Source organism: Anguilla rostrata, chromosome 16 (genome assembly GCF_018555375.3).
Source record: "Anguilla rostrata isolate EN2019 chromosome 16, ASM1855537v3, whole genome shotgun sequence".
In the NCBI taxonomy this organism is placed as follows: Eukaryota; Metazoa; Chordata; class Actinopteri; order Anguilliformes; family Anguillidae; genus Anguilla; species Anguilla rostrata.
This window is the reverse complement of record NC_057948.1, coordinates 33,082,537-33,106,020: the sequence shown is the minus strand read 5'-3', so window position 1 is coordinate 33,106,020 and position 23,484 is coordinate 33,082,537. Positions and strand designations below refer to the sequence as shown.

At 46.8% G+C, this 23,484-nt stretch overlaps 1 protein-coding gene and 1 long non-coding RNA gene across 2 annotated transcripts in view; one reads left to right on the top strand and one right to left on the bottom strand.

The window, feature by feature from the left end:
* Nucleotides 1-23,484, bottom strand: part of LOC135242016 (ethanolamine kinase 1-like) — a 52,875-nt gene that overhangs the window by 1,206 nt on the left and 28,185 nt on the right. The window contains exons 4-7 of the mRNA XM_064312881.1: nucleotides 23,064-23,206; nucleotides 20,153-20,236; nucleotides 19,447-19,607; nucleotides 6,193-6,266 (exon numbers count right to left, since the gene is read on the bottom strand). Coding sequence (XP_064168951.1) covers nucleotides 6,193-6,266; nucleotides 19,447-19,607; nucleotides 20,153-20,236; nucleotides 23,064-23,206 — 462 coding nt within the window. The remainder of the gene's footprint in view (nucleotides 1-6,192; nucleotides 6,267-19,446; nucleotides 19,608-20,152; nucleotides 20,237-23,063; nucleotides 23,207-23,484) is intronic.
* The window catches only part of LOC135242017 (uncharacterized), a 43,636-nt gene that overhangs the window by 16,349 nt on the left and 3,803 nt on the right, over nucleotides 1-23,484 (top strand). The gene's annotated exons all lie outside the window — the stretch shown is intronic.

The following is a 23,484-nucleotide window of genomic DNA, read 5'->3' as shown; positions in this document are numbered from 1 at the left end:
GAAAAAAGCAGAAGAAGAAAGAAAAAAAAACCGCTTGTAATTCACCGAGCGCTCGCTCGCTCGTTCGGCTTTCTCTCTGGAGCTTGCGGGAACGACGACGACGTTGGCGTGCTAATAAGGTGATGAAGGGGTGGGGGGGAAGGAGCGCAAGATGAAGGTGGGATGAAGTTAAATGTTTAGTAATGAAAGAGTAGATTGAGACTGTAGAGATGAACAGAAAGATTGAATGAGAGCAGGGAAGAAGCGAACAGGAAGCAGATGGTTGCGCGACAAGCATCTGAATACATTTAAATTTAGCGTATTGTACGACAAACATTTGAATGTATTTAAATATGGTGTGTTGTGGTGTTTCACTCCAGAACTCAGAACGCCAAGTTCAGACTGTTCACACGCACATCCTCACACACACAAACACACACGCTCACAAACACACGCACTCACATGCTCGCACACATGTGCACACACACACACACTTTCTCAGTTTTAAAGTCTTGTTTCCAGGGTGTCATGAGAAGCCAGCGATGGGCCTTTTTTGGCCGATCTTTGATCTCTGCTTTATATTTAATATTTGTATGCAGAGAGAGGGCAGGCATTTGAATTTGGTGTTTATTGAATATAAAATCATGTAATTATGAGGTGCCCCATTATTGGAGTTTTATTTACAACTAAGAAAGAGGTTTACAGACAGTACCACAGGCCATTACCTTTACCAGCAAAACATTCCCCAGGTATAAGGTGTTAACCAGGTATTAAAAGGTCACCCTATACTTCCACGTCAACTGTTACCTCCACACCACCTCCAGGCTCCTAGCCCAAGATCTAAAGCATCAAATAATAATTCACTGCCACTAAAAATAAAATTAAACCATTTTCTTACGAGAATTCTTATGAGAATTTCTATTCTTGAATTTTAAATATAGATTCATTATATAAATATGTTCATCCATCATATGAACCTTGTGATTTCAACAGTGGCTTAGATTTGAAAGTAATTAATGTTTCCTTTGCCAAATGACCATTTAAAAAATAAAAATAATAAACAAACATTTGTAGCCTCATTTTGCTAAAAAGAAATTAAAATGGCCGCCATTTTGCTGCCGTCTGTGTGTTGCACAGTGTCTTCCCCGTGGTGTTAGTGGCACTGATGTGTTAAGGTTCAAATGGGATCAGATGGACTTCACTATCCTCTTCCTGAGTAGGTTTTGCGCTGACCGTTTCGTCGTGCTCCCGATTTCTTTTCCCGATGGCCCCGTAACTATGGAGAAGAAACCCTGCCTGGAGACCAAGGCCATCTCCCTGTGTTTTTTTTCTCCTTCACCGTTTCCTCTTTAGACGCTTACATACGCGTGACAGGAGTAAGCTAACGTTTGTTTGTGTGTTCGCACGGGGTCATAGGCCCCGTTGTCCACATGCATTTTTTTTTTTTTACTGCAGTTAAAGCTCCTTTTTATCAGAAGAAAGAGATCGCTAGTCGTATTTGTTTGCGGGCTGAGAGGTGCATTGTGGGATTCCGTTCCGGCAGTCCTTGAGAGAACGGCTCCCGTTTCTGAGCCGCGGTCTTCGGCTCGGAGGTGCTGAAAGGTGCGAGAAGTGAAAGGGGTTTTTTTGAGGCATTGTGTTGTTGTGTCACAGCTGCCGTACACCAACGAGGTGTGAGTGACAGCGCCCTGCCGGTGGTAACTGTGGGGACCGTGGTGCGCCGTGGCGACGTGCGGCTGCGTTCGGTCGAACGGCTCACCTTTCCGGAGAAAAGCGACCTAAACACAACCGCGAGTGGCTTTTTTTTTTTTTTTCACCACCGCGGAAATTCAGTCTCTCCCGTTTTTTGTGGTTAAATGGCAGCTTTTGCGGCCGTCACCTGTGCTGCTCACCTTCGCTGTCGTCGCACCTTAGGCTGTTCGCGTGGTCCTGTTTCATTATGAGTGAAACCCGGAACCCCTCCCAAATCTGGAACATAGCCTGAAGTGTAAATATATATATATATATATATATATATATATATATATATATATATATATATATATTAAAAAATGAGCGGTTCTGGATTTTACTCAGGGAAGTTATCCAACTCGGTAATCCTGCTTCGTGAAATACCCCCCTGGTCATTTGTTTGAGGATTCCTCTGCATTTCAGAGTTTGAGATTTCATTTGGCACGGCTAGGATTTCTCCACTGATAAGTCAAGCGGTGCGGCGTCTCCGTTTACGTCTGTAAAAATTCTCTGCTCGTGTGTGTGTGTGTGTGCGTGCTCATCACTGGACTTCCTCTCTCTCTCGCTCTCTCTCTTTTTTTCAGTTCTGTCTTTACACTGTGAGCGTGATATGAAATGAATACAGCCTAGATGTACCAGACCACCCCCCACCCCACCCCCCCCACTCCGGTAAGGGTCCTTATAGGGCTCTGGTTCTGCCTGCGCACCAGTGCAGAGCCGGAGGGAGTTTGAGATGCTCTCACCTGCTGCAAGTGCTGTTTTCTACAGATGTAGAACAAGGATCGAATTCATGCTGGTTCAGGGTAGTTTAGTGGCATCTCTCTTAAAAGGCCCTCTCTCTCTCTTACACATACCATCTCAGACACTCACGCGCGCACACACACACACACACACACACACTCACACACACACAGAGTACTAGGGCTATTTCTAGTGCTTACACACAGACTCCAGTGCAATTCAATACAATGTCACCTTGGACACACTAGCGACAGAACGGTAGCTTGGAGAAGTTCATACACTTGTAAGAACATACATATTGTATTCTTAAAAATATATTATATATATAGTCCTATACAATGGCACTCACACTGAAAATGAATACTGTTCTCTGTGATGCATGGGCCCAGATCCTGAAAGGAGGTACGTCACTCAGCAAATGACTAAAGATGACTATTCTCTGTTTTCTTGTAGTGAACAATATGTCTCAACGTGGAGCATCATACAGTATGTGATTTGATCAGCAGTACAGTCACCGCTCCTCTTTGTGTAACATACTGTAGGTACTGAACACAAAGTCGACAATAACTTTTGTATTTTTTATGTATTGTATTGAATTTTGTTGTTGGATCATCATACCAGCAATTCACTTGATGTAATGTCAGAAGCTTTTAATGGCATTTTTAAATAGCCCAGAATGTCTCCTTTGTTATAGTTCTGATCAGTTAATAATGGCAGAATTTTTTTGCTTAAAAAAAAAAAAAAAAAAAAATATAAGATTGTCCATGAATATTGTTCATGTTAATGCATAAGACCAGCCTACAACTGCAAACAGCAAAAACATCTCAGCCTTTTGTCATTTGTACTGTTAACTTTGTAAAATAAAGCATTGACTTTGAAGCTCTCCAGATATGTTTGACACCATTTATTTTAAGTGTTGCTGTAATTTCATTGAATTTAGCTGAATTTCAAAAGGGTGAACATATCGCTAAACATCCTCCTAGGTAACGTTTGTTATGTTGTAATTTTTTTTTAAAGAAAAGTATAATTTCTAGGTATTTCATTAATGTAGATCTGATCTTATAATTCATGGTCCAAAAAGGGTCTACTCACTTTAAATGTGAGCCTTCCATTGCATTGTACACAAGATCTTAAGGAAAGTTTAAGTTGCTTTTGAGTTTGGAGGAGTGATTATGCTGCTGATCTTTGACTGGCCTTATATCAATGCTTTTACGGTGTTTAGCTCACTAATGCATTTATTACATCGCTGGCTAGTACAGTAGGTTTGAGGCCCAGAGCATTTCTCTCCTGCATTTCAGTGAAATGGTGTCCAGTGTCTTACAGCATACGGCAAATTTGGCATCTGTTTAAACCAAAAAGTACTGTAGGCGCAAGTGTTCTTTTTTTTTTTTTTGTTGAACAGGAGAGCCGTGTCTGACAAGCGTAGCTTAATGCAGCTGCCGCGTTTTCACAGCCGATGCCCAATCCGACGGAGCGAGAGAGACATCCCGCGAGAAACGCGTTTCTTGATTGAATCACAATCGTTTTGATTGGCCGCCGGGCCCGTGCGGTTCTAAATTGGGAGGACGCTCGGTTTTGGTGCTTTGAAAGGGCGTGACGGCCGGCTCAGATGGGGGCACGGCAGGACTGGCCGCGTGGGTCGGTTAATTGGACCTCATGTTCTTGCCCTGCGGTAGAATCGCCCAGTGACTCACTGATTGGCCGGCCCTCATGCTGACACTTTCACGGAACCATGGGTATTCGCCCAAATCATTTATGGGAGACGTTGTAAGACTTCTGTTTGAATCCTTTTTTTTTTTTTTTAAATTATTTTATTACTAAAGGTAAGGTGCCTCGATATTCTCTGACTGACGCGAGAACTTTAATGGGAAAGCAACGCTAAAAGAAATCACCCCATCATTGAGCGAAACCTATTTAAGGGGAAATTAGTCTGAGGTTTATTTAAAGGTAATATTAAGACTCTGTGTTGGGTTCTATGCCCTCTTTCACCATATTTAATATTTTTAATAAAAAGCATGTAAGGTCAACCTTTTTTCAACAGACTCCAATTTTGTCTTGCAAGGCGGAAGGAATAAAAATATGATAAAAGGCCCGGAAGAGTTGGTGAGTAGCAGAAATGGTGAGGACACAGTGAAATGTGAAATATTATTTGCCGATTATGCGCAGTAGTCCAAAAGTTTAACACGGGGGAGAAAACAGACTGCTGTGTCTTCTGGGTTTTTGAAATCCAATAATATAAATAAATAGTTAGGAAAGCAGTGAAGTGTCAGGGACTGTGATCACCTGTCTGCTGGTTCACATGCACCTTTACCTCTAAAACATCGTGGAAATTGTGGCTTATTGCTCTGCCTGTTTTGGACATCAGTTCTTATGTGCTCTTGAACGCCCCCCCCCCCCCCACCCCAACAGCAATGTGCAGATTAGGACTGTGGTACTGCTGGTACTGTAACCCTTTAAAAGGAGTGTTGATACCCTGTATTTCTATGGTTCCAGCACATTATCCTGCGTGTTCTTTGTTTTGGTAGCTCTGTCTGTATAGCTACAGTGAAGCTCTTCAGCTTTTTTTTTTCTCTCTGACCTCTGACCCCTGTGATGGGGAGGGACAGCGCAGAGGATCCGCTCGGAGCGGCAGAGCTAAGCTCTTATTTTGTTGGAGGTGCGAACCCTTTCAGACGTAATATTCTCTCTCGAGCTCAGTAGCAGTTCTCTGCATTTCAAAAAATTAAAAAGAAGAGGGGTTAATATTAATTTGCACCATCAACGGTGTGAAAAGAAGGCTGACGTTTGATCCACTTTTGGGGAGCGTGTAGAAAAAAAATGATATCAAGCTGATGGTTCTTTTCATACAATTGTAAAAAATGTGGCTGTTTGGCTGCTAAAAAAGCAAAACAAACTCAAACGGGGGGGGGGGTTCCAAAATCTCTCTGTTTTGTGACACACGCTGCTGAGTGTTTTCATATTTATCCAAGTAAAAAAGAAAAAAGAAACAAAGTGTTTTTTTCTCACCACCCCGCTGCGCTGCGAAAGGGGGAAGCCGAAGTTTCTCCCCCCGCCCCCCATCGTCGTCGCCATTTGGCTTCGATTAGGCCGCCGCCCGCAGGCGCCCCCACCCCCCGCCCCCCCAGCCCTGCCGCACGCCAGCCGCACCCCAGCCGGCAGTAATTTGCTTTATAGGGATCAATGGCCCGGGGGGGGGGGGGGCTGGGGGGCTTGAAAGGGCCGGGTCCTCTGAGGAGCGCGTGCGGGTTTGATGAGCTTCCTGCCGTTTGAGGGATTTTTTTACTCCTTCCTGTAGCGGAGTCGGACACTCACGGTGCACGCGTCGCGGCGGCGCGGCAGGGCGGGGCGGGGCGGGATGGGGTGGGGCGGCAGCTCAGACCCATTAAAGCACAATACGCACACTGTCTTCCTTCTCTTTCTCTCTGTCTTCCTTCTTCTCTCTTCTCTCTCTGTCTGCCTTCTCTCTCTCTCTTTCTCTGTCTGTCTGCCTTCTCTCTCTCTCTCTCTCTTTCTTTCCTTCTGTCTGTCTTTCACATATCTCGGGTTGCGCTTCCTGTGAGGGGGTGGAGGGGTGGGGGGGGGTGGGGCTCTTGAGGGATGACAGGCTATTTAGATGTGCTACTTCAGTTTGCGTTAGCGGCGCGCGGCGTCGGGAGCGAGGAGGTGTACCCCCCCCCCCCCCCCCCCCCCCCCACCCGAGGGACCCTCGCCTCCCCGGGCCTGGAGAAACGCATCGCTTACCTCAGGAAATCAAAGTCAATTGTGGAGTATCTGGCTTGGAGGAGCGCCCAGAGCCCCCATTGAAGGTGTGAAACCTGCGGGGGGGGGGGGGGGGGGAGGAGGGAAGAGGAAGTCTGTTATCACAGAGCAGCCAGGGAGCGAGGAGGCAGGGCTGGCCCGTTTAACAAGGCCTTCTCCCCCGTGTGTGTGTGTGGTGTGTGTGTGTGTTGGTGTGTGTGTGTGTGTGTGTGTGTGTGTGTGTGTGTGTGTGTGTGTGTGTGTGTGTGTGTGTGTGTGTGTGTGTGTGTGTGTGAGTGTCTGCCTATGTGTGTGTGTGTGTGTGTGTGCATGTCTGCCTGTGTGTGTGTGTGTGTGTGGTGGAGTGTTGCTCGGTGGTGCTGTCTGCCTGTGTGTGTGTGTGTGTGTGTGTGGTGTGTGAGAGAGAGAGTGTCTGCTGTGTGTGGTGCATGTCTGCCTGTGTGTGTGTGTGTGTGTGTGTGTGTGTGTGTGTGAGCGCATGTCTGCCTGCCTTTGTGTGTGTGAGAGAGAGTGTCTGCCTGTGTGTGTGTGCATGTCTGCCTCTGTGTGTGTGTGTGTGTGTGTGTGTGTGTGTGTGTGTGTGTGTGTGTGTGTCTGCCTGCCTGTGTCTGCGTGTGACATTTGCTTAATTGAAAACAAACAGGCAACATAATATACGGTGACATACGTGTCAGATTTTTGTCCCTGGAGCCATGGTGCACATAAACACATGCCAGACTGATCCTGATTGAGTGGTCAATGCGGAAACATCATATGGTCTTTGCCCTATTTCTTATTTATTTATTTATGTATTGTTTTAGTTTGGGGGGAGAGGGGATAACACACAAATAAATCACATGGAATTGCTAACTGGAGCAGTCTTGTGTGTTTCTAAAGCTGCTTTCACGAGCACTGCTCATAGCTGAAGGATGAAAAAGGGCCACTTCTCGCAGCTGAACAACCTTCCTGTTCGGTCGCGGCATGTTCTAGAAGCTGGACTGTGCTTCAGCCGCTCAGTATTTCTGACTGAATGAAATATAACACAGAGGGGTAAGCTGTCTGAAGCTGTGGCCAAGCAGTCGGCTCAGCCAATCAGCACAGTGGAGCCGTGCACCTGAAGGACCAATCAGATGAGGGCAGACTGAACCTCAGCTTAATTCTACCTGCAGACGACTTAATTTGGAGCTGAAGCAGATTTGGTAGTTTGAGTGCTTAATGTTTTATTTCTTAGGGGTTTACAATGTGTTGTTGCTGCAGTACGCCGTTTCGAAATCAGTGCGTCAAACAAAGTGTCAGTCAGTGTTACAGTTTAATTACAGTTTTTACCTGTATGCACAGGTGTGTGTGTGTGTGTCTGTGTGTGTTTAAAAAATAAAAATAAAGATTCTGAAGCGGCTGCATCTTGAATGAGCAGTGGCTCCAGGGAGAATCCACCCAGTGTGCGACCTTTGACCCTTTAAGCTTCTGGAGTCTCTTAAAGGGGAGGGTTCAGCGTCTGTTTTTTTCAATGCGCTTTTTAATATTTCCCTTTTCATGCTGCGCGTCTGACCTCGTAGAGCCATCGGGGGCAAACCTCAGATCCCACGCACGTCAGGATGAGTGACCGAACACACCCTCATTCTGTGCACAAGTGATCCTCTTCATAGATGGTGCTTTGTGTGAAACTGGAATGGAAAATTATATTCTACAGAAGGGCGAAATTGGAGGCAAAAGCCATTACAGTATGTTGAATTTCGTATATATGTATGTATATATATTTTTTTTTTTTCAATAAAGGAATTTGGTATGTCACTTTTTTGTGGGGTATATGCTGTAATATAATATTTTGAAGTAGTTTTTGACATTTGCACAAATGTATTATGGTCACATGCATGCCTCTTTCAGATGAAGTTCTGAAGAGAAACTTGCCTCGAATGAGTTTCTATCTTGCCCCATCTACACTACTTGACCAAAAGTATGTGGGCACTTGACATCCAACATCTTCTCCAAAATTATGGGCATTAATGTAGAGCTGGTCCACCATTTGCTGCTATAAAGACCTCCACTCTTCTGGGAAGGCTTTATACTAGATGTTGGAGTATTTCTGCAGGGATTTGCTTCCATTCAGCCAGAAGAGCATTAGTGAGGTCAGGCACTGATTGGGTGACTAGGCCCGGCTCCCAGTTGGCTTTCCAATTGATCCCAAAGGTGTTGGAAGGGTTTGAGGTCAGGGCTCTGTGCAGGCCAGTCAAGCTCTTCCACACAGTTCTCGACAAAACCATTTCTATATGGACCTCGCTGTGTGCCCGGGGGCATTGTGATTCTGAAACACGAATGGACCTTCCCCAAACTGTTGGGGAAGCACAGAATTGCCAAGAATTGGATTGTATGCTGTAGCATTAAGATTGGCCTTCACTTCGAACTAAGGGGCCTAGCCCAAACCATGAAAAACAAGCCCCAGACCAAGGGGTGTCCACATACTTTTGGTCATATAATGTATCTTATCTTGTGCTGTTGACAGCGCCCCTAAATTTCCTAACGAAATCAATGCAGATGTCAGCCCCGTGGTCCAGTGATGTCATCACTGCTTTATTTGACAATGGGAATCGGGCCTGGAGTAAAATACGACCGTGTTTATGTTTTGGCAAGTTGTTGGCCTTTCCCACTGCAGGGCCACTGCCAGAATCTGCCAGTCGGGGGGGTCGGGGGTGGGGTGGGGGGGGGTTCCCAAATATCGCTGACAGCGATGACGTCACAGAACCGCAGTTTAATGACCTCGGGTTGTGGGGAAGCTGGGTTGTTTCCCTGGGTTACAGTGGCTCATCTGACGTCCCCTGTGACCCGAGGTTGAAAGCCCAGGGGTCAGGAAGGTGAAGTCCTGCCGCGGTGTTTCTTCCTCCCACAAACTCCACCAGCTGAGTTCACCAGTTATTCCTGCCTCCTGGCTGTGGAATTGTGCTAATTAGCAAAGCCAGATGATTGGAAGCTAAAATACTGGGGAGGACTTTTTTTTACTTTAAGAAACCTGGATTTCCCTCATCTGCCTGTGACCGTCCTTGTCCCAGCCAAATGACCTAAAGGAGCGTCCTTTCCTGGGGCCTCTTCATCAACACCCCCCCGTCTCTGTTTCTGGGGACTTATGCCCTGTAATCGCTGTCCTGTGGCCTTTCAGCTGGGTCTGCAGCATGATGGGCTGGGATAGACATGAGTGGGATTATTATTATTATTATTATTATTATTATTATTATTATTATTATTATTACCCAGCAAATTTTAAACTGAAAACAGCTCCTCATTGTCACAGTAAACCAGATGATTGTTAGCTGCTTGTGCCAGAATAGGACAAAGAAAAATTGAAGAATTTTGTCTGGTTACTGCAGGAAAGAGAGTTTCATTGAAATATACTTTTGCATATTCTTTGTTTTAATGTTTATCTACCCCAGAGCCTTGTCTAACACAGGAGGTAAAATCAGATTTAAATTTGATATCACCACAGGCTTCTGGCCATAGATTTCGCTGTGCCAGTTAATTATGTTAAGATATATATACAGTATTATTTATGTAGACACTATTATTTATACAGGACCACTTCAAACCTCTCAGACAATTCAGATGTATTCTGGCTAATAAACTATTTTTTGAAATAGGACTCGGGCCCCAAAAATGTTAAAGTTGCTCTTCAAACCAAGTGAAAACTTGGCAGGAGACTAAAGCTTCTCTTTCTAAGGTTCCAAACCAGGAACCAGCCTATAAAAATACTTGCACTATCATCCATTTTCAATCAATCAATGTAAGGCCCACTTACAGTAACAGGAAAAACTAGGTTAATGTGCACTCTGTACCGGTGTTTCCTGTACTTTTGGTTTTATTAACTGACCGAATTTCTGCATTTCTGACATTTTAAATTTCCATATTGTAATGGATTAATTTTCATAAATTCAGACTCTTTCTTAGCTGCTTAAATGCCCTTTTGTGCAGTGTTTATTTTTTATATTTTTATTTATCTTTTGCTATCAAAAAAAAAACTGTAAACCTTTGAGTTAACTATTTTAAAATCTTTTTTCCAAAGAGTTCTGAGAATGAGGTTCCAAGGACAGTAGACATTCCGCATTCTCTCAACTTGAAAGAACGATTTGAGCCCTCTTTTGTAGACCAAAATATCTCTCCTTCTTTCCTACCATTTGAGGGTTTCATCGTCTGAAATGATCTGGCTGGTGTTGGGTCCCCTCCCTCCCCATCAGATCTATTGTTATGTTGCATTAATTTTCATTGCTTTGTTACATTGCGTTACATTACATTGTGGAGTAGTATTACAGTTTCATTGCTTTGTTGCATTACTTTTCATTACTTTGTCACATTACGCTGCCATACGTTACATTACAGTACATTACATGTGTTTAGCAGCTGCCTCTAAGCAGAGCCACTTATAACGCTACAGGACAAAAGAGCCCCTCAACTTGGCAACGGTGCTGGGGTGTGCACTGCGGGCAAAGTCTGTACCCCCAAATCACCCCCCCACCTCAGGAACGGGCTTCAGGCACGCTCTGTGGGACGTCCGAATATAACAGCCTGGGGCGCTGGAGGGGCGCATGTACTGGGCGCGCACACGGGCTATATCGGGACGGGATTGGGCGAGAGGTCCCAATTTAAATCGGGTCCTAATTTAAACCAGCCTTCTGGTGTAACAGCAGGGTCTGTGTAAACCGCACAGCAACCCTGTGCTGAGGATTCAAACAGTACATCTACAGCTCCACAGCCAATACATCTACAGCTCCACAGCCAATACATCTACAGCTCCACTGCCAATACATCTACAGCTCCAGAGCCAATACATCTACAGCTCCAGAGCCCGATAAACACACACACACGCACACACACACGCGCACATACACGCACATGCACACGCACATACACACACACACACATATATTCACACACACATTCACACGTACAGCACACACACACACACACACACACACACACACACACACACACTCACACCCAACAAACATTTAAAACACGTGACCTCAACCGCCTCATCTCCCAGCCTGTTCACACAGTGCAAAGTGGTCATTGGTCCAGACACCATTTTCAGGGCTGTCTTCTTCCCGCATACAATTTACAGCCTGATTATGAACATAAATACATTTTTTTTGTTACAGTCACATATATATTTTTTAATGGTCTTATAAACTACGCCACCAGGTCTTGCACATGCATGGGGATGTAGTGATGTCTTGGGCAGTGTGCATTTCAGTAATAAATACGAAACCAAAATTGAAACCATGGCACTCGTGCAGCAGATGGTATCCATATTTCAAGGGCTGTCCCAGTGGATCTTGGAAAGCCACAGTCCGTTCATAACCAATGCTCGAAAGGCACAATTTATCCAACCTATTTTCACTCTGGTGAAAGAGCATGTGGTGAAAACATTCATGTTGAAATCATACGTAGCCTGCTTCACTTGAAATTGAATTAGCATTGGCACTAGACGGCAAGGCCTAGAGCGTGGCGATTTACTGTTTTGAAAATATTTTTTTCCCAACAAAATGTGAGGATGTGGTCAGAGTGTTTAAACGTACCTGCTTGGTGTGCGGGGGGGGGGGGGTGCTTTTCCTCTGGCCAAAACAGAGGCTAGAATGCCTACAAGGGAGGTCCTCGTTTTTTTTAAATAAGGAACAGCGCTGTCCTTGTTTTAATCACAGGGCCTGAAAAGGCAGCACCTGCGTGTAAAAAAGGCGGTCGAAGCGGAGGAGGGGGAGGACAGAAAGGCCATTGTTGCAGAGAACAGGTCAGCTGTGCCAGCCTGGTGCGCTGAAGTGCCGTGATGTCACATAATACTCCGTTTCCTGTTGGAAGTGCGGACCGAGCGTGCTGCGAGGAAGGGGGGGGGGGGGGGGGTCTGGATGGGACTCCTGGAACCCTCCCCACCCCCGTTTCATAAAAAGCTCGCTTTTGCACTTTTGCCACATTCTTCCCAGAATGCCTCTCTGCTCAGCCCCCAGCCGTTTGGCCTGCTGAAGCCTGGGGACCCGATTCACGGCGGCATCGCGGATGTAATTTGGGGGGGATCGGGGGGGGGACACGGCGAGCCACGCCCCCCTCGCTGCCAGATGTCACAGCGAGTGCGATCACTTTGGGCGGGGATGGGGGGATGGGGGGGTGGGGGGAGGCGGAATTTTTTCTTTCTGCTGGAAACCTGTCAATTCAGTTCAAAATTTGTACTGAACAGAGCCAGTCCAGCCAAACTCAGTACACGGCTTTACTCTAATTATGCTGGAAACCAGCTTTGTGTGAACGGTAATAAGCAAACTCATAACTCATCTGGAGTCAGGCCAGCGTGCTAACGGAAGGTTCTCCCCCCTCACCTGTGCCCCCCCCCCTCACGGAATACGACAGGAGAGAAGTGGGGAGAACTGGTCCTGCATACAATGCTAGACCTTGAGATGGGGAGCTGGATTGGTGGTACCCCAAAATAATGCCGCCCCTCATCCCTCTTTGCCCATCCTGCCCCCACCCCCCCCCTCCCCCCTATCCCTGGCTGTCTGGCTGACAGGAGTGGGGGTGCATGGGGAGCGGGCGGGGGTCATGTTTCCTCTGTGACTTCCTCCATGTTCCTGGTGGCGTTTCAGTATTTCAGTAAAAGGAGACTATTTGTGGCAGAAGGTCTGGGCCCTTGTTCAGCAGTTCAGCACAGCTGTGGGGCCTTGGCGTCAGAGAGCATCTAAACAGCAGCAATTGGCCCAGGTTTCCAGGGGAAGGGTGGGTGGGTGGGGGGGGGGCGTTGTGTCTTTGGAGAATTTAGATTTATTTTTTTTTGGAGAAGGGGAAGAGAGAGAACGATCTTAACTAAACTTCCTGTGAGGTTTAGAGGTATGTTTTAAAAAAAAAACAAAAAAAAAACATCATAAAACGCGCTGTAATTTTTCGACGCTGCAGAAAACACACTTGTTTTGTACATTTTTTGGCACGCCAGCTTATGAAGTGCTTTATACTTATTTTTTTATTTATTTTTTTAAATGGTAAACATCCCTTTTATGGGGGGAAAAAGTCTAACGTGTGTGTGATGCCGGAAAAAAAAAAAACCTTAGATACGCGATACGCCATGAAGGCACCGGTCTGCGCTTTTCTGTGGAAGCCTGTGCCAGCGTTGAGGGCGCTGTGTTTCCACAGATTGAGTTTTTTGGGGTTTGTGAAGAAGAGGCCGGGACGCTGCGTAATTGAAGAGTCGGTTTCTCTGCGTCGGGCGGTTTTTAAGCCTGATTTCGTCCGCTCGAGCTGCGCTGCGTTTTTTTTTTTAAAGACGAGGAGCCGATTGAATTTACCCTCGTTGCCATGGAGCGAGCGCTGCGGTCTCTCGTTCTGCGCCTCTCTGCGCGGCTGGTTTTTAAAAAAAAAATTTCTCTCCTCGGGTTGCCAGACCACACAAGTTTAATGTGGGGAGCTGGTGCAAGTTGTAGATACAAAGGAAAAATATCAACTTCAAAAGGCTGTCTGCAGAGCCAGCGGCTCCTGTGCTGAGTTCAGCCGCTGCTGCGCGTTGAGCTCAGCTTCTGTGAGAACTCTGTTCAGGCAGCAGCTGAACTAGGGATGCTGGCTCAGAGCATTTGCCCCTTTGGTTTGATGCCCTCTGATGTCTGTGCTGGAGCAACTGGGGCAGTAACTCCCTGTGCTGGAGTAACTGGGACAGGAGCACACTCCGGGGATAACTTGGGCAGTAACTCACTGTGCTGGAGTAACTGGGACAGGAGCACACTCCGGGGATAACTTGGGCAGTAACTCACTGTGCTGGAGCAACTGGGGCTGGAGCAAACTCTGCTGGGGTAACTGGGGTAGTAACTCACTGTGCTGGGGTAACTGGGGCAGTAACTCCCTGTGCTGGGGCAACTGGGGCATTAACTCACTGTGCTGGGGCAACTCGGGCAGTAACTCACTGTGCTGGGGCAACTCGGGCAGTAACTCCCTGTGCTGGAGTGACTGGGGCAGTAACTTACTGTGCTGGGGTAACTGGGACAGGAGAACACTTAGCTGGGGCAACTGGGGCAGTAACTCCCTGTGCTGGGGCAACTGGGGCAGTAACTTACTGTGTTGCACTAACTGGGGCAGTAACTCTCTGTGCTGGGGTAACTGGGGTAGGAGCACACTCTGCTGGAGTAGCTGGGGTAGTAACTCACTGTGCTGGACTCACTGGGGTAGTAACTCACTGTGCTGGACTCACTGGGGTAGTAACTCACTGTGCTGGAGTAACTGGGGCAGTAACTCACTGTGCTGGGGTAACTGGGGCAGTAACTCCCTGTGCTTGGGCAACTGGGCCTGTAGTTCACTGCTTCTTGGCCGCTTTACTGCTGAAATGAACAAATGGCTCAATTTCCTGACTCATACAGAGTCTTAGGCTTTTCTCTGTGATATATTGTGAAGACCAACGTGTTCTGGTCAACAATCACTTCTGCGATTTTTCTAATGTGGATGCACAGAGGCATCAGATCTAGAGTATCGGTGGGTCTGCGTTAGTGTACTGTGTTCAGTTGGAGGTTTTCAAGTGAAAGCTCCATATGGAAAGAATCCTTATTCCCTGTGTGCAAAAAAAAAAAAAAAAAAATCCCTGATGTTGCTTAATAATAAATAAGCAAATCCCCAACGTAAAACCCGTATAAAAACCAAAACTGAAAACATTATTGACCCTTGGAAAAGAAAAAAAGAAAAAAAAAAAAAGAGGTCCCGTTTAACACAGAGTTCATTGTTGCACTGTCAGCGCTGTCAGTGCTTCTGCTGAAGTGGGAGTAAAACATTACAGACCTGCACCTGTTCTTTATTAGGAAAGTAAACTCCGCGTGTCCCAGAGCGGGACCGAGCAGCCAGCGCCGTGTTTATCCTCAGAGTGGATGCTCCGCTCTCCGGGAGGAGCACAGCCTCCCTGAGTGGCACCGCGCCAAGCAATAAAACGAAGCCCTACAATAACAGATGAATTATAGACGTGCTAAACAGAATGTTTCTGTGAAACTCCATTGACTGGAAACAGATTGCTGGTTTATACCAACACGCGGGGAGCTGGGCGAGTGTACCTTGTAAATACGCTGTGAAAAAAAAACAAAAAAAAAACTGCTTTTAATTTAATTTCACGAATCACATGCCTTCTGCTGAAGTCAAATTTGCTGGGGTGCACACACACGCACATACACACACATACACACATACATACACACACATGCGTGCACACATACATGCACGCACGCACACACACACATGCACACATACACGGACAAAATCCCGGCCTTTCGAGACTGATATCTGAATTCTGTTTGAACGGGGGGGGGCTCCGTCCTCTCCCGTTCTCCTCCTGTATTGTGTAATATCATTAGTGCGGTGGGGTGGAGGGGGTGTCGGAGGAGAGAGGGGAGGGGAGGGGAGGGGAGGGACTGGGGGCGGGCGGCCCTGTTAATGTTACTGCAGTGCAAATGAGAGAATTAGATTTGGCCTGGCACGCCACCAACTCTCCGCATGTTTGCAAACCTGGCATTAATGAGCTACAGGAGATTGCATGATTTACACCGTGTGGCAGCCCTTCTGCGCCCGGTGGAAAAAAAAACTACATCTCCAGGCCATAATTAAGAGAACTGTGACTCAACAATGAAGTCATAATAATGTCACTTACTGTAGTCGAATTAACGAAAGGGAGCCTGTCAGCCAATTAAAGGCACAGTCACCCAGGTTACAGAGGCACAGTCAGCCACATTAGAAGCACAGTCAGCCACAGCCTCATTTCAGAGGGGGGCAGAATGTTGGACACGGGGACCTGGCTTTTCAGATGCTGTATGATCAGGGATCTGTCTCAGACATGCTGTATGATCAGGGGTCTGTCTCAGACATGCTGTATGATCAGGGGTCTGTCTCAGGCATGCTGTATGATCAGGGGTCTGTCTCAGACATGCTGTATGATCAGGGGTCTGTCTCTGACATGCTGTATGATCAGGGGTCTGTCTCAGGCATGCTGTATGATCAGGGGTCTGTCTCAGACATGCTGTATGATCTGGGATCTGTCTCAGGCATGCTGTATGATCAGGGATCTGTCTCAGGCATGCTGTATGATCAGGGGTCTGTCTCAGACATGCTGTATGATCAGGGATCTGTCTCAGACATGCTGTATGATCAGGGGTCTGTCTCAGACATGCTGTATGATCAGGGATCTGTCTCAGGCATGCTGTATGATCAGGGATCTGTCTCAGACATGCTGTATGATCAGGGGTCTGTCTCAGCCATGCTGTATGATCAGGGGTCTGTCTCAGACATGCTGTATGATCAGGGGTCTGTCTCAGACATGCTGTATGATCAGGGATCTGTCTCAGACATGCTGTATGATCAGGGATCTGTCTCAGACATGCCGTATGATCAGGGATCTGTCTCAGGCATGCCGTATGATCAGGGATCTGTCTCAGACACGCTGTATGATCAGGGGTCTGTCTCAGACATGCTGTATGATCAGGGATCTGTCTCTGACATGCTGTATGATCAGGGATCTGTCTCAGACATGCTGTATGATCAGGGGTCTGTCTCAGACATGCTGTATGATCAGGGGTCTGTCTCAGACATGCTGTATGATCAGGGGTCTGTCTCAGGCATGCTGTATGATCAGGGGTCTGTCTCAGACATATGCTGTATGATCAGGGGTCTGTCTCAGACATAGCTGTATGATCAGGGGTCTGTCTCAGACATGCTGTATGATCAGGGGTCTGTCTCAGGCATGCTGTATGATCAGGGGTCTGTCTCAGACATGCTGTATGATCAGGGGTCTGTCTCAGACATGCTGTATGATCAGGGGTCTGTCTCAGACATGCTGTATGATCAGGGAGCTGTCTCAGGCATATGCTGTATGATCAGGGATCTGTCTCAGGCATATGCTGTATGGTCAGGGGTCTGTCTCAGACATGCTGTATGATCAGAGGTCTGTCTCAGACATGCTGTATGATCAGGGGTCTGTCTCAGGCATGCTGTATGATCAGGGGTCTGTCTCAGGCATGCTGTATGATCAGGGGTCTGTCTCAGGCATGCTGTATGATCAGGGGTCTGTCTCAGGCATGCTGTATGATCAGGGGTCTGTCTCAGGCATGCTGTATGATCAGGGGTCTGTCTCAGGCATGCTGTATGATCAGGGGTCTGTCTCAGGCATGCTGTATGATCAGTGGTCTGTCTCAGGCATGCTGTATGATCAGGGGTCTGTCTCAGACACGCTGTATGATCAGGGGTTTGTCTCAGACACGCTGTATGATCAGGGGTCTGTTTCAGACATGCTGTATGATCAGGGGTCTGTCTCAGACACGCTGTATGATCAGGGGTCTGTCTCAGACATGCTGTATGATCAGGGATCTGTCTCAGACATGCTGTATGATCAGGGGTCTGTCTCAGGCATGCTGTATGATCCGGGATCTGTATGATCAGAGGTCTGTCTCAGACATGCTGTATGATCAGGGGTCTGTCTCAGACATGCTGTATGATCAGGGGTCTGTCTCAGACATGCTGTATGATCAGGGGTCTGTCTCAGACATATGCTGTATGATCAGGGGTCTGTCTCAGGCATGCTGTATGATCAGGGGTCTGTCTCAGGCATGCTGTATGATCAGGGGTTTGTCTCAGACACGCTGTATGATCAGGGGTCTGTTTCAGGCATGCTGTATGATCAGGGGTCTGTCTCAGACACGCTGTATGATCAGGGGTCTGTCTCAGACATGCTGTATGATCAGGGATCTGTCTCAGACATGCTGTATGATCAGGGATCTGTCTCAGACATGCTGTATGATCAGGGGTCTGTCTCAGGCATGCTGTATGATCAGGGGTCTGTCTCAGGCATGCTGTATGATCAGGGATCTGTCTCTGACATGCTGTATGATCAGGGATCTGTATTCCTTTAAGGAATGATCCCTCCGGTATTCCTTTAAGATCCCTCTCGTGTTCCTTTTGCGTTGAGCTTTCAGCTCTTTCAAACAAATCTCCTCATGTGTACACAGTGATGCAATAATGATATAACATTAAGGTCTTCATTTACCATCTGTCTGTAAAACAAACCAGAAGCAGTAGTCTCAAAAGGCTGTTTAGGCTCCATTAACAACAAATCAAAACATTATCTGTTACTAAAATGTTATGGCTAAGTATGACAGACTAAACGCAAACAACCCGGCCTTTATTACGGTTTAAGGCCAATTCTAAATTTAAACTCATCATCCTCGCCTTCGGAGAATCGATTTGTCATCTTCCGTGAGCGGGACGTTTGATGACCTGCCTTTCGTTCACCCGTTTAAATTACAGGAGCACGCATAACCGTCAGCGTTCGCACATCGACAGCTATCGGCAGCGACGGGTTTACCGACAGCAGCTGAGGGTGTTTGATTCATTTATTTATGTCTCTTTTTTTCCCTGTGCCTACAGCGCGCTTTTGGGGGAAAAGAACGTGAAAAATAAATACGGAAATTAAGACGTGAGATTTGGAAAAGGAGCGGGGGCGTGACAATGGAGCTAAGCGAAGACAAAAGGCCCCACCGAAGAAGAAAGCGATTTTACCCCCCCCCCCCCAACACCCCTGGGGTCCGCCGCTCCTATTCCACACGCGGGCGCAAGCTTTCCGCCACATTTCCCTTTTTAAGAACACGTCTCCGCCCCCCCCAAACGCACCCCCCCCCCCCCGCGACTCTCTCTGCCGCCGGATCATCACGCCGCGCCGCCCCCCTTGCAACATCTGCACGCTGTCATACGCCATCTCGTTCATTTCTGCTTAATCTGCTCCTGATACGCGCTGCGCGGGGAGGCAGCTGCTGCCGCTGACCGAAGGGCAACCCGCTCGCGGAGTGTGTGTGCGTGTGCGTGTGCGCGTGCACGTGCGCGTGAGAGAGATCAGGAGCCGCGAGCGTTCCGCCGGTGCCACCTGAGGGGGGCGGGGCCCAGCGGCTCTTAACCTGCCACCCTTAGTGTGTGTGTAAATAGTTTTCAGCTTTTTTTTAACATTGAGTTTTTGTTTGCGTTTGTGTGTGAGTGTGAGAGAGAGAATGGGCGTGTGTATGTGTGAGTGTGAGAAAGAGACTGTGTGTGTTTGAGAGAGAGGCTGTGCGCGTTTGTGTGTGTGTGTGTGAGTGAGTGAGAGAGAGAGAGAGAGATTTTGCGTGTGTGAGTATGAGAGAAACTGCGTGTGTGCACGTGCGTGTATGTGTGTGAGAGAGAGGGACTGTGTGTGTGTGTGTGTGTGTGTGTGAGAGAGAGAGAGAGAGAGAGGGGGACAGTGTGTGTTGAGCTTACCAGTGAAAACTTGCAGACCTTCACGTACAGCTGCTGCACCTCCTCATTAGAGACTGCCGCTGCCAGCCCCTGCATCTGCTTGTAGCTCTGCAGGTACGCAGTCAGCCAGTCCCTCTGCAGCTCCACACCGGGGTACAGGCTGTAGTCCATGTTCTCCACACCTGCGGATTTAAAGCCGTACAGCATATATTAGTTTAATAATTTTTATTCTTCTCGTGGCATTGGTGCATTGGAATCGCTGGTCCCCTTTAAATCTGAAGCTGGAAACCTGTCTCACAGTGAAAGTGAGAATGTTTAGGCCTGTTTTGGTGGTGGGTGGGCTGCAGTGGTGACTTGTGTCCACTCCTAGGAGGGTGAAAAAGAGGTGGGAATATCATAATTCTGAGGGTGTGGGAGGGGGGGGGGGTTCTGAGCGTTGAGGATTACTGTCCTAACTGTGCTACCCCTAACACTAAACCTATACCCCCCCCAGTTAGAGCACAGGGACTACTGATCCCCTCTGATTTTGGCCGTGCTCCCTGATCGGTCACACAGAAACAGAGGCCGGTTACTAAGAATCCCTGATTTGCCCCAAACAGGTTTTCGTTGTGAATTGGAACTGGGTTTTTTGATGTGACTGTCGGAGATGGCGCAGTCAGGGGGAGGGGGGTGGGGGGACGGGAAGGGGGGACGGGGGGACGGGGGAACGTTTAAAAATGCCACTGACCTGCGAACTCGTTGAAGTGGTTGCCGATGTCGTACGCCTGGTAGTTGTAGTCGGCATACTCGTAATCGATGAACCGCACTGAACCTAAAGGATAAAAGCAGCCACATTCGGGCGTGAAGGACACTTGCTATTACTTGTTATAATACCTGTTATAACAACTTCATTTCATTTCAGCACTTTTCTTTGGGCTTTGCTTTCATTTTAAAATGGAGACAAATTTTTTTTTAAAAGACACAAAAATGAAAAAGGCACTGAGAATGTCTGTGTAACACAGTGGGGATTGGAGGGATATAATGGCGCTATACAAGCTGCTTTTTGGAGTTACTTGAAATTATTGGATTCTGTTAGTTTTTACTTGAATCCTAGAACGCCCTAATACCAGCAGTTCTCACTGGTCATCAGAAACCTTTGTATTTCAAGTCCTTTGTAGGAGTTACAGATGATACAACTAAAAATATAAAAGCCTTGGAAAATATAAAAGAGGGTAAATTGAAATGAACTTTCCGTTGTTAAAAGTATTAAATAGTAGTAAAAAATCCTTAAATCAAAAAGCCCTTTTTTCATATTAGAAAAAAATCAAAAGCAATCATATTTTCTTTTACAAGTTGAAAGGCAAGTGGCTTTATTTACTGCAGTTTCGAGTGCATTATTTATATGTACAGGCAAGTATGGGGTGCGTAATTTAGTAAATGTCAAGGTTGTTTTACATCAGTTTGAATCACTTTAAAAACAGAACACAATTAGCCAGGGCTTTCTGTGCAGGTCAAGGCAAACTTCAGGTTTATAAAAATGTAATCTAGATGTACCTAATTATAAAATCCTTTTTTTGAGGGACAAAGACAGCAGCCACTATAAGAAAAATACAGTGCATAACAGCAAAAAAAACAATGAAAACAATGACACGTGACATAATTACTACTACAATAATAATAATAATAATAATAATAATAATGCCATACACAGGTAACTCGTGCGATGATGCAGTGAGATACGCTCGTCTTAAAGGGCAGGTTGACAGTCGCTGTCACGACAGGTGCAGTGTGGTGTCTTTGGACCGTCTCTGGAGTGTTTGCGCTCTTGTGGTTCAGACAGCACGCTCCAGAACCAGAGCCGGTAAGAAACCAGCCAATCAGCAGCCAGGGTCAGGACAGGAAGTCACAGGGTCTCAGACCGCAGGACCCCCGCCGCCGGGTCTGAGACCGTGTGACTTCCTGTCCTGACCCTGGCTGCTGATTGGCTGGTTTCTCACTGGCTCTGGCTCTGGAGCGTGTGCTGATGAGCAGCAGCGGCGCTAAAAGCTTTGGGGGCCCTGGGGCTAAACGGCGCACTGATGCTAACGGTCGCTGCCCCCTTCCTGCCCCCGCTGTCTGTTCTTAGATGCTCCAGCCATGTAAGGCTCACGGGGGGGCAGCTACGCGCTTTAAATGAATCATGACGCCTGCCCCCCCCCCCCCCCACCGGACCATCTCCCGATCTTAATGCACCCTGACATCTGCCTTCTGTTCTCATGGTGACGATGGTGTGAACACTGGAGAAAATGGACAGGATGAACTGGCCCTGGTGCTGTATTCAGAGATGGCCTTTTATTTATTTTATTTGCTGTACTCGGCAATGATGATGGAGTTTTTTTTTTTTGTTTTTTTTTTTATGAGCGGCTGGACTTTTGGAAGTGCTCGGTTGTTACCCAGGTTCCCTTGGGCTCAGTAGGAGCTGAAAATGCAAGTGACCAACCTGCTTGGGATCAGTTTGTTGAGTGTTTATTGAACAGGGAAGTGGCAGATGCCCAAGGGTCATTTGAAAGGCATATTAAATATGAAATGTGAAAGGTACGAGGCTGAAAGGTACAATTTATGGGATAACTAATGAGAACGATGCCTTTTCTCTTCTCTTAATAAAAAACAACAGTATGTATCATCCATAATCACTTTTTGGGTTTCCCGATGGTACCAATTCCTGATAAAGTACATGTATGTGCTTAGGAGGGAAATTTGGGATAGGCTTTTATCTTGGTGGACAGAAATTTGTTCTGACTCCTTATACTGTGTCCTGGTTCCAGCAGTACTGTCCATTTGGCTGTGAGTTCTCACAACTTCCAAAAATGAACTAATATTAGACTGCTTTACTGCCTACTGGCCACACAGTACTACAGGAGGGCAAGTGACTATTTTACACCCAGAAAGTGGCTATTTTACACTCTACTGGCCACACACAGTATTACAGGAGAACCAGTGACTATTTTGTATTTGCAGTTAATTTTACCCCTCTCACAAGCCCTTACCAAGAGTACGGCTCAGTTCAGTCAATGAGAAGTGATTATGCGGGTTTTATAAAAAACGCAAACGAACAGATGTCTGCGAAAATCCCCTCGACGATCTCCACCCCTTCCGCTCAGAGTCTCAGACAATGTGAGTGATTGACTCCCCATGTGCAGTCGCGGCTCATTTTCATTATGATTGCAGCAAGAATGGTGTGATAATGCGGTAATTACCATACGCCCTAACCTGGAATGCGAAAAGCCGTTTTTCCAGTGGTTATTGAGACCCCCCCCCCCCCCCCCCGCTTTTGGATCTTGTAATTTGACTTTTCTCTTTAGGCATTAAAGAGATCGGTCTCTGAGAGATTTCACTTACTGTAAGCATGTTTTTTTATTTTTTCTGGGTCCAAAGGGTTAGAGGGGAAAAAACTGCTGTTCAGCTCAGTAAAATAATATTTGCAAAATACAGTGGATGTCGTCTCATTCTGTTTCCGTTTGTATGAGATATTTAAGGGGACAGTCACTGCTTTCAAGATCAATAATTCTGCATAGTAAAATATTTCAGACTAATAGATGTTAATGTTTTAGAACATTCCCAATAGTCCCTAAAATCTCTATGTGGTGTTGAGAGGTGTTTATGGGTCCAGGTGCTCTCACCTTCAGCCTGGTTGTAGATGATGTTTTTGGTGAGCAGGTCATTATGACACAGGACCGTTGGGGAGGCGATGGGGGCGAGGTGCTTCTTCAGCGTCTCCACCTCGTTCCGGAGAAGATGGAGGCCAGGGACTCCGGGCGGAGCACTGCCGAGCAGAACACAGCGGCTCAAATAAGGAGGGAAAGCATCAGGGGAGCAGGAGAGAGGAGAAATGACTGCTTTAAGCACATATGTGCGACAGTATGAATGTCACTATTGCTTTTTAACGCGAATATTATACGAGTTCCTAGCTTGTCGGGACCAGTGCTGCACATGCCAGGGATGAGCTGAGGAAAAGATAGTTTATCTGAAAGGAGAGGGCGGCCTGTGCGTTTAAAATCACAGTGCCTCTCGGCGGACGGTAAATACGTGGTAAACACGGCA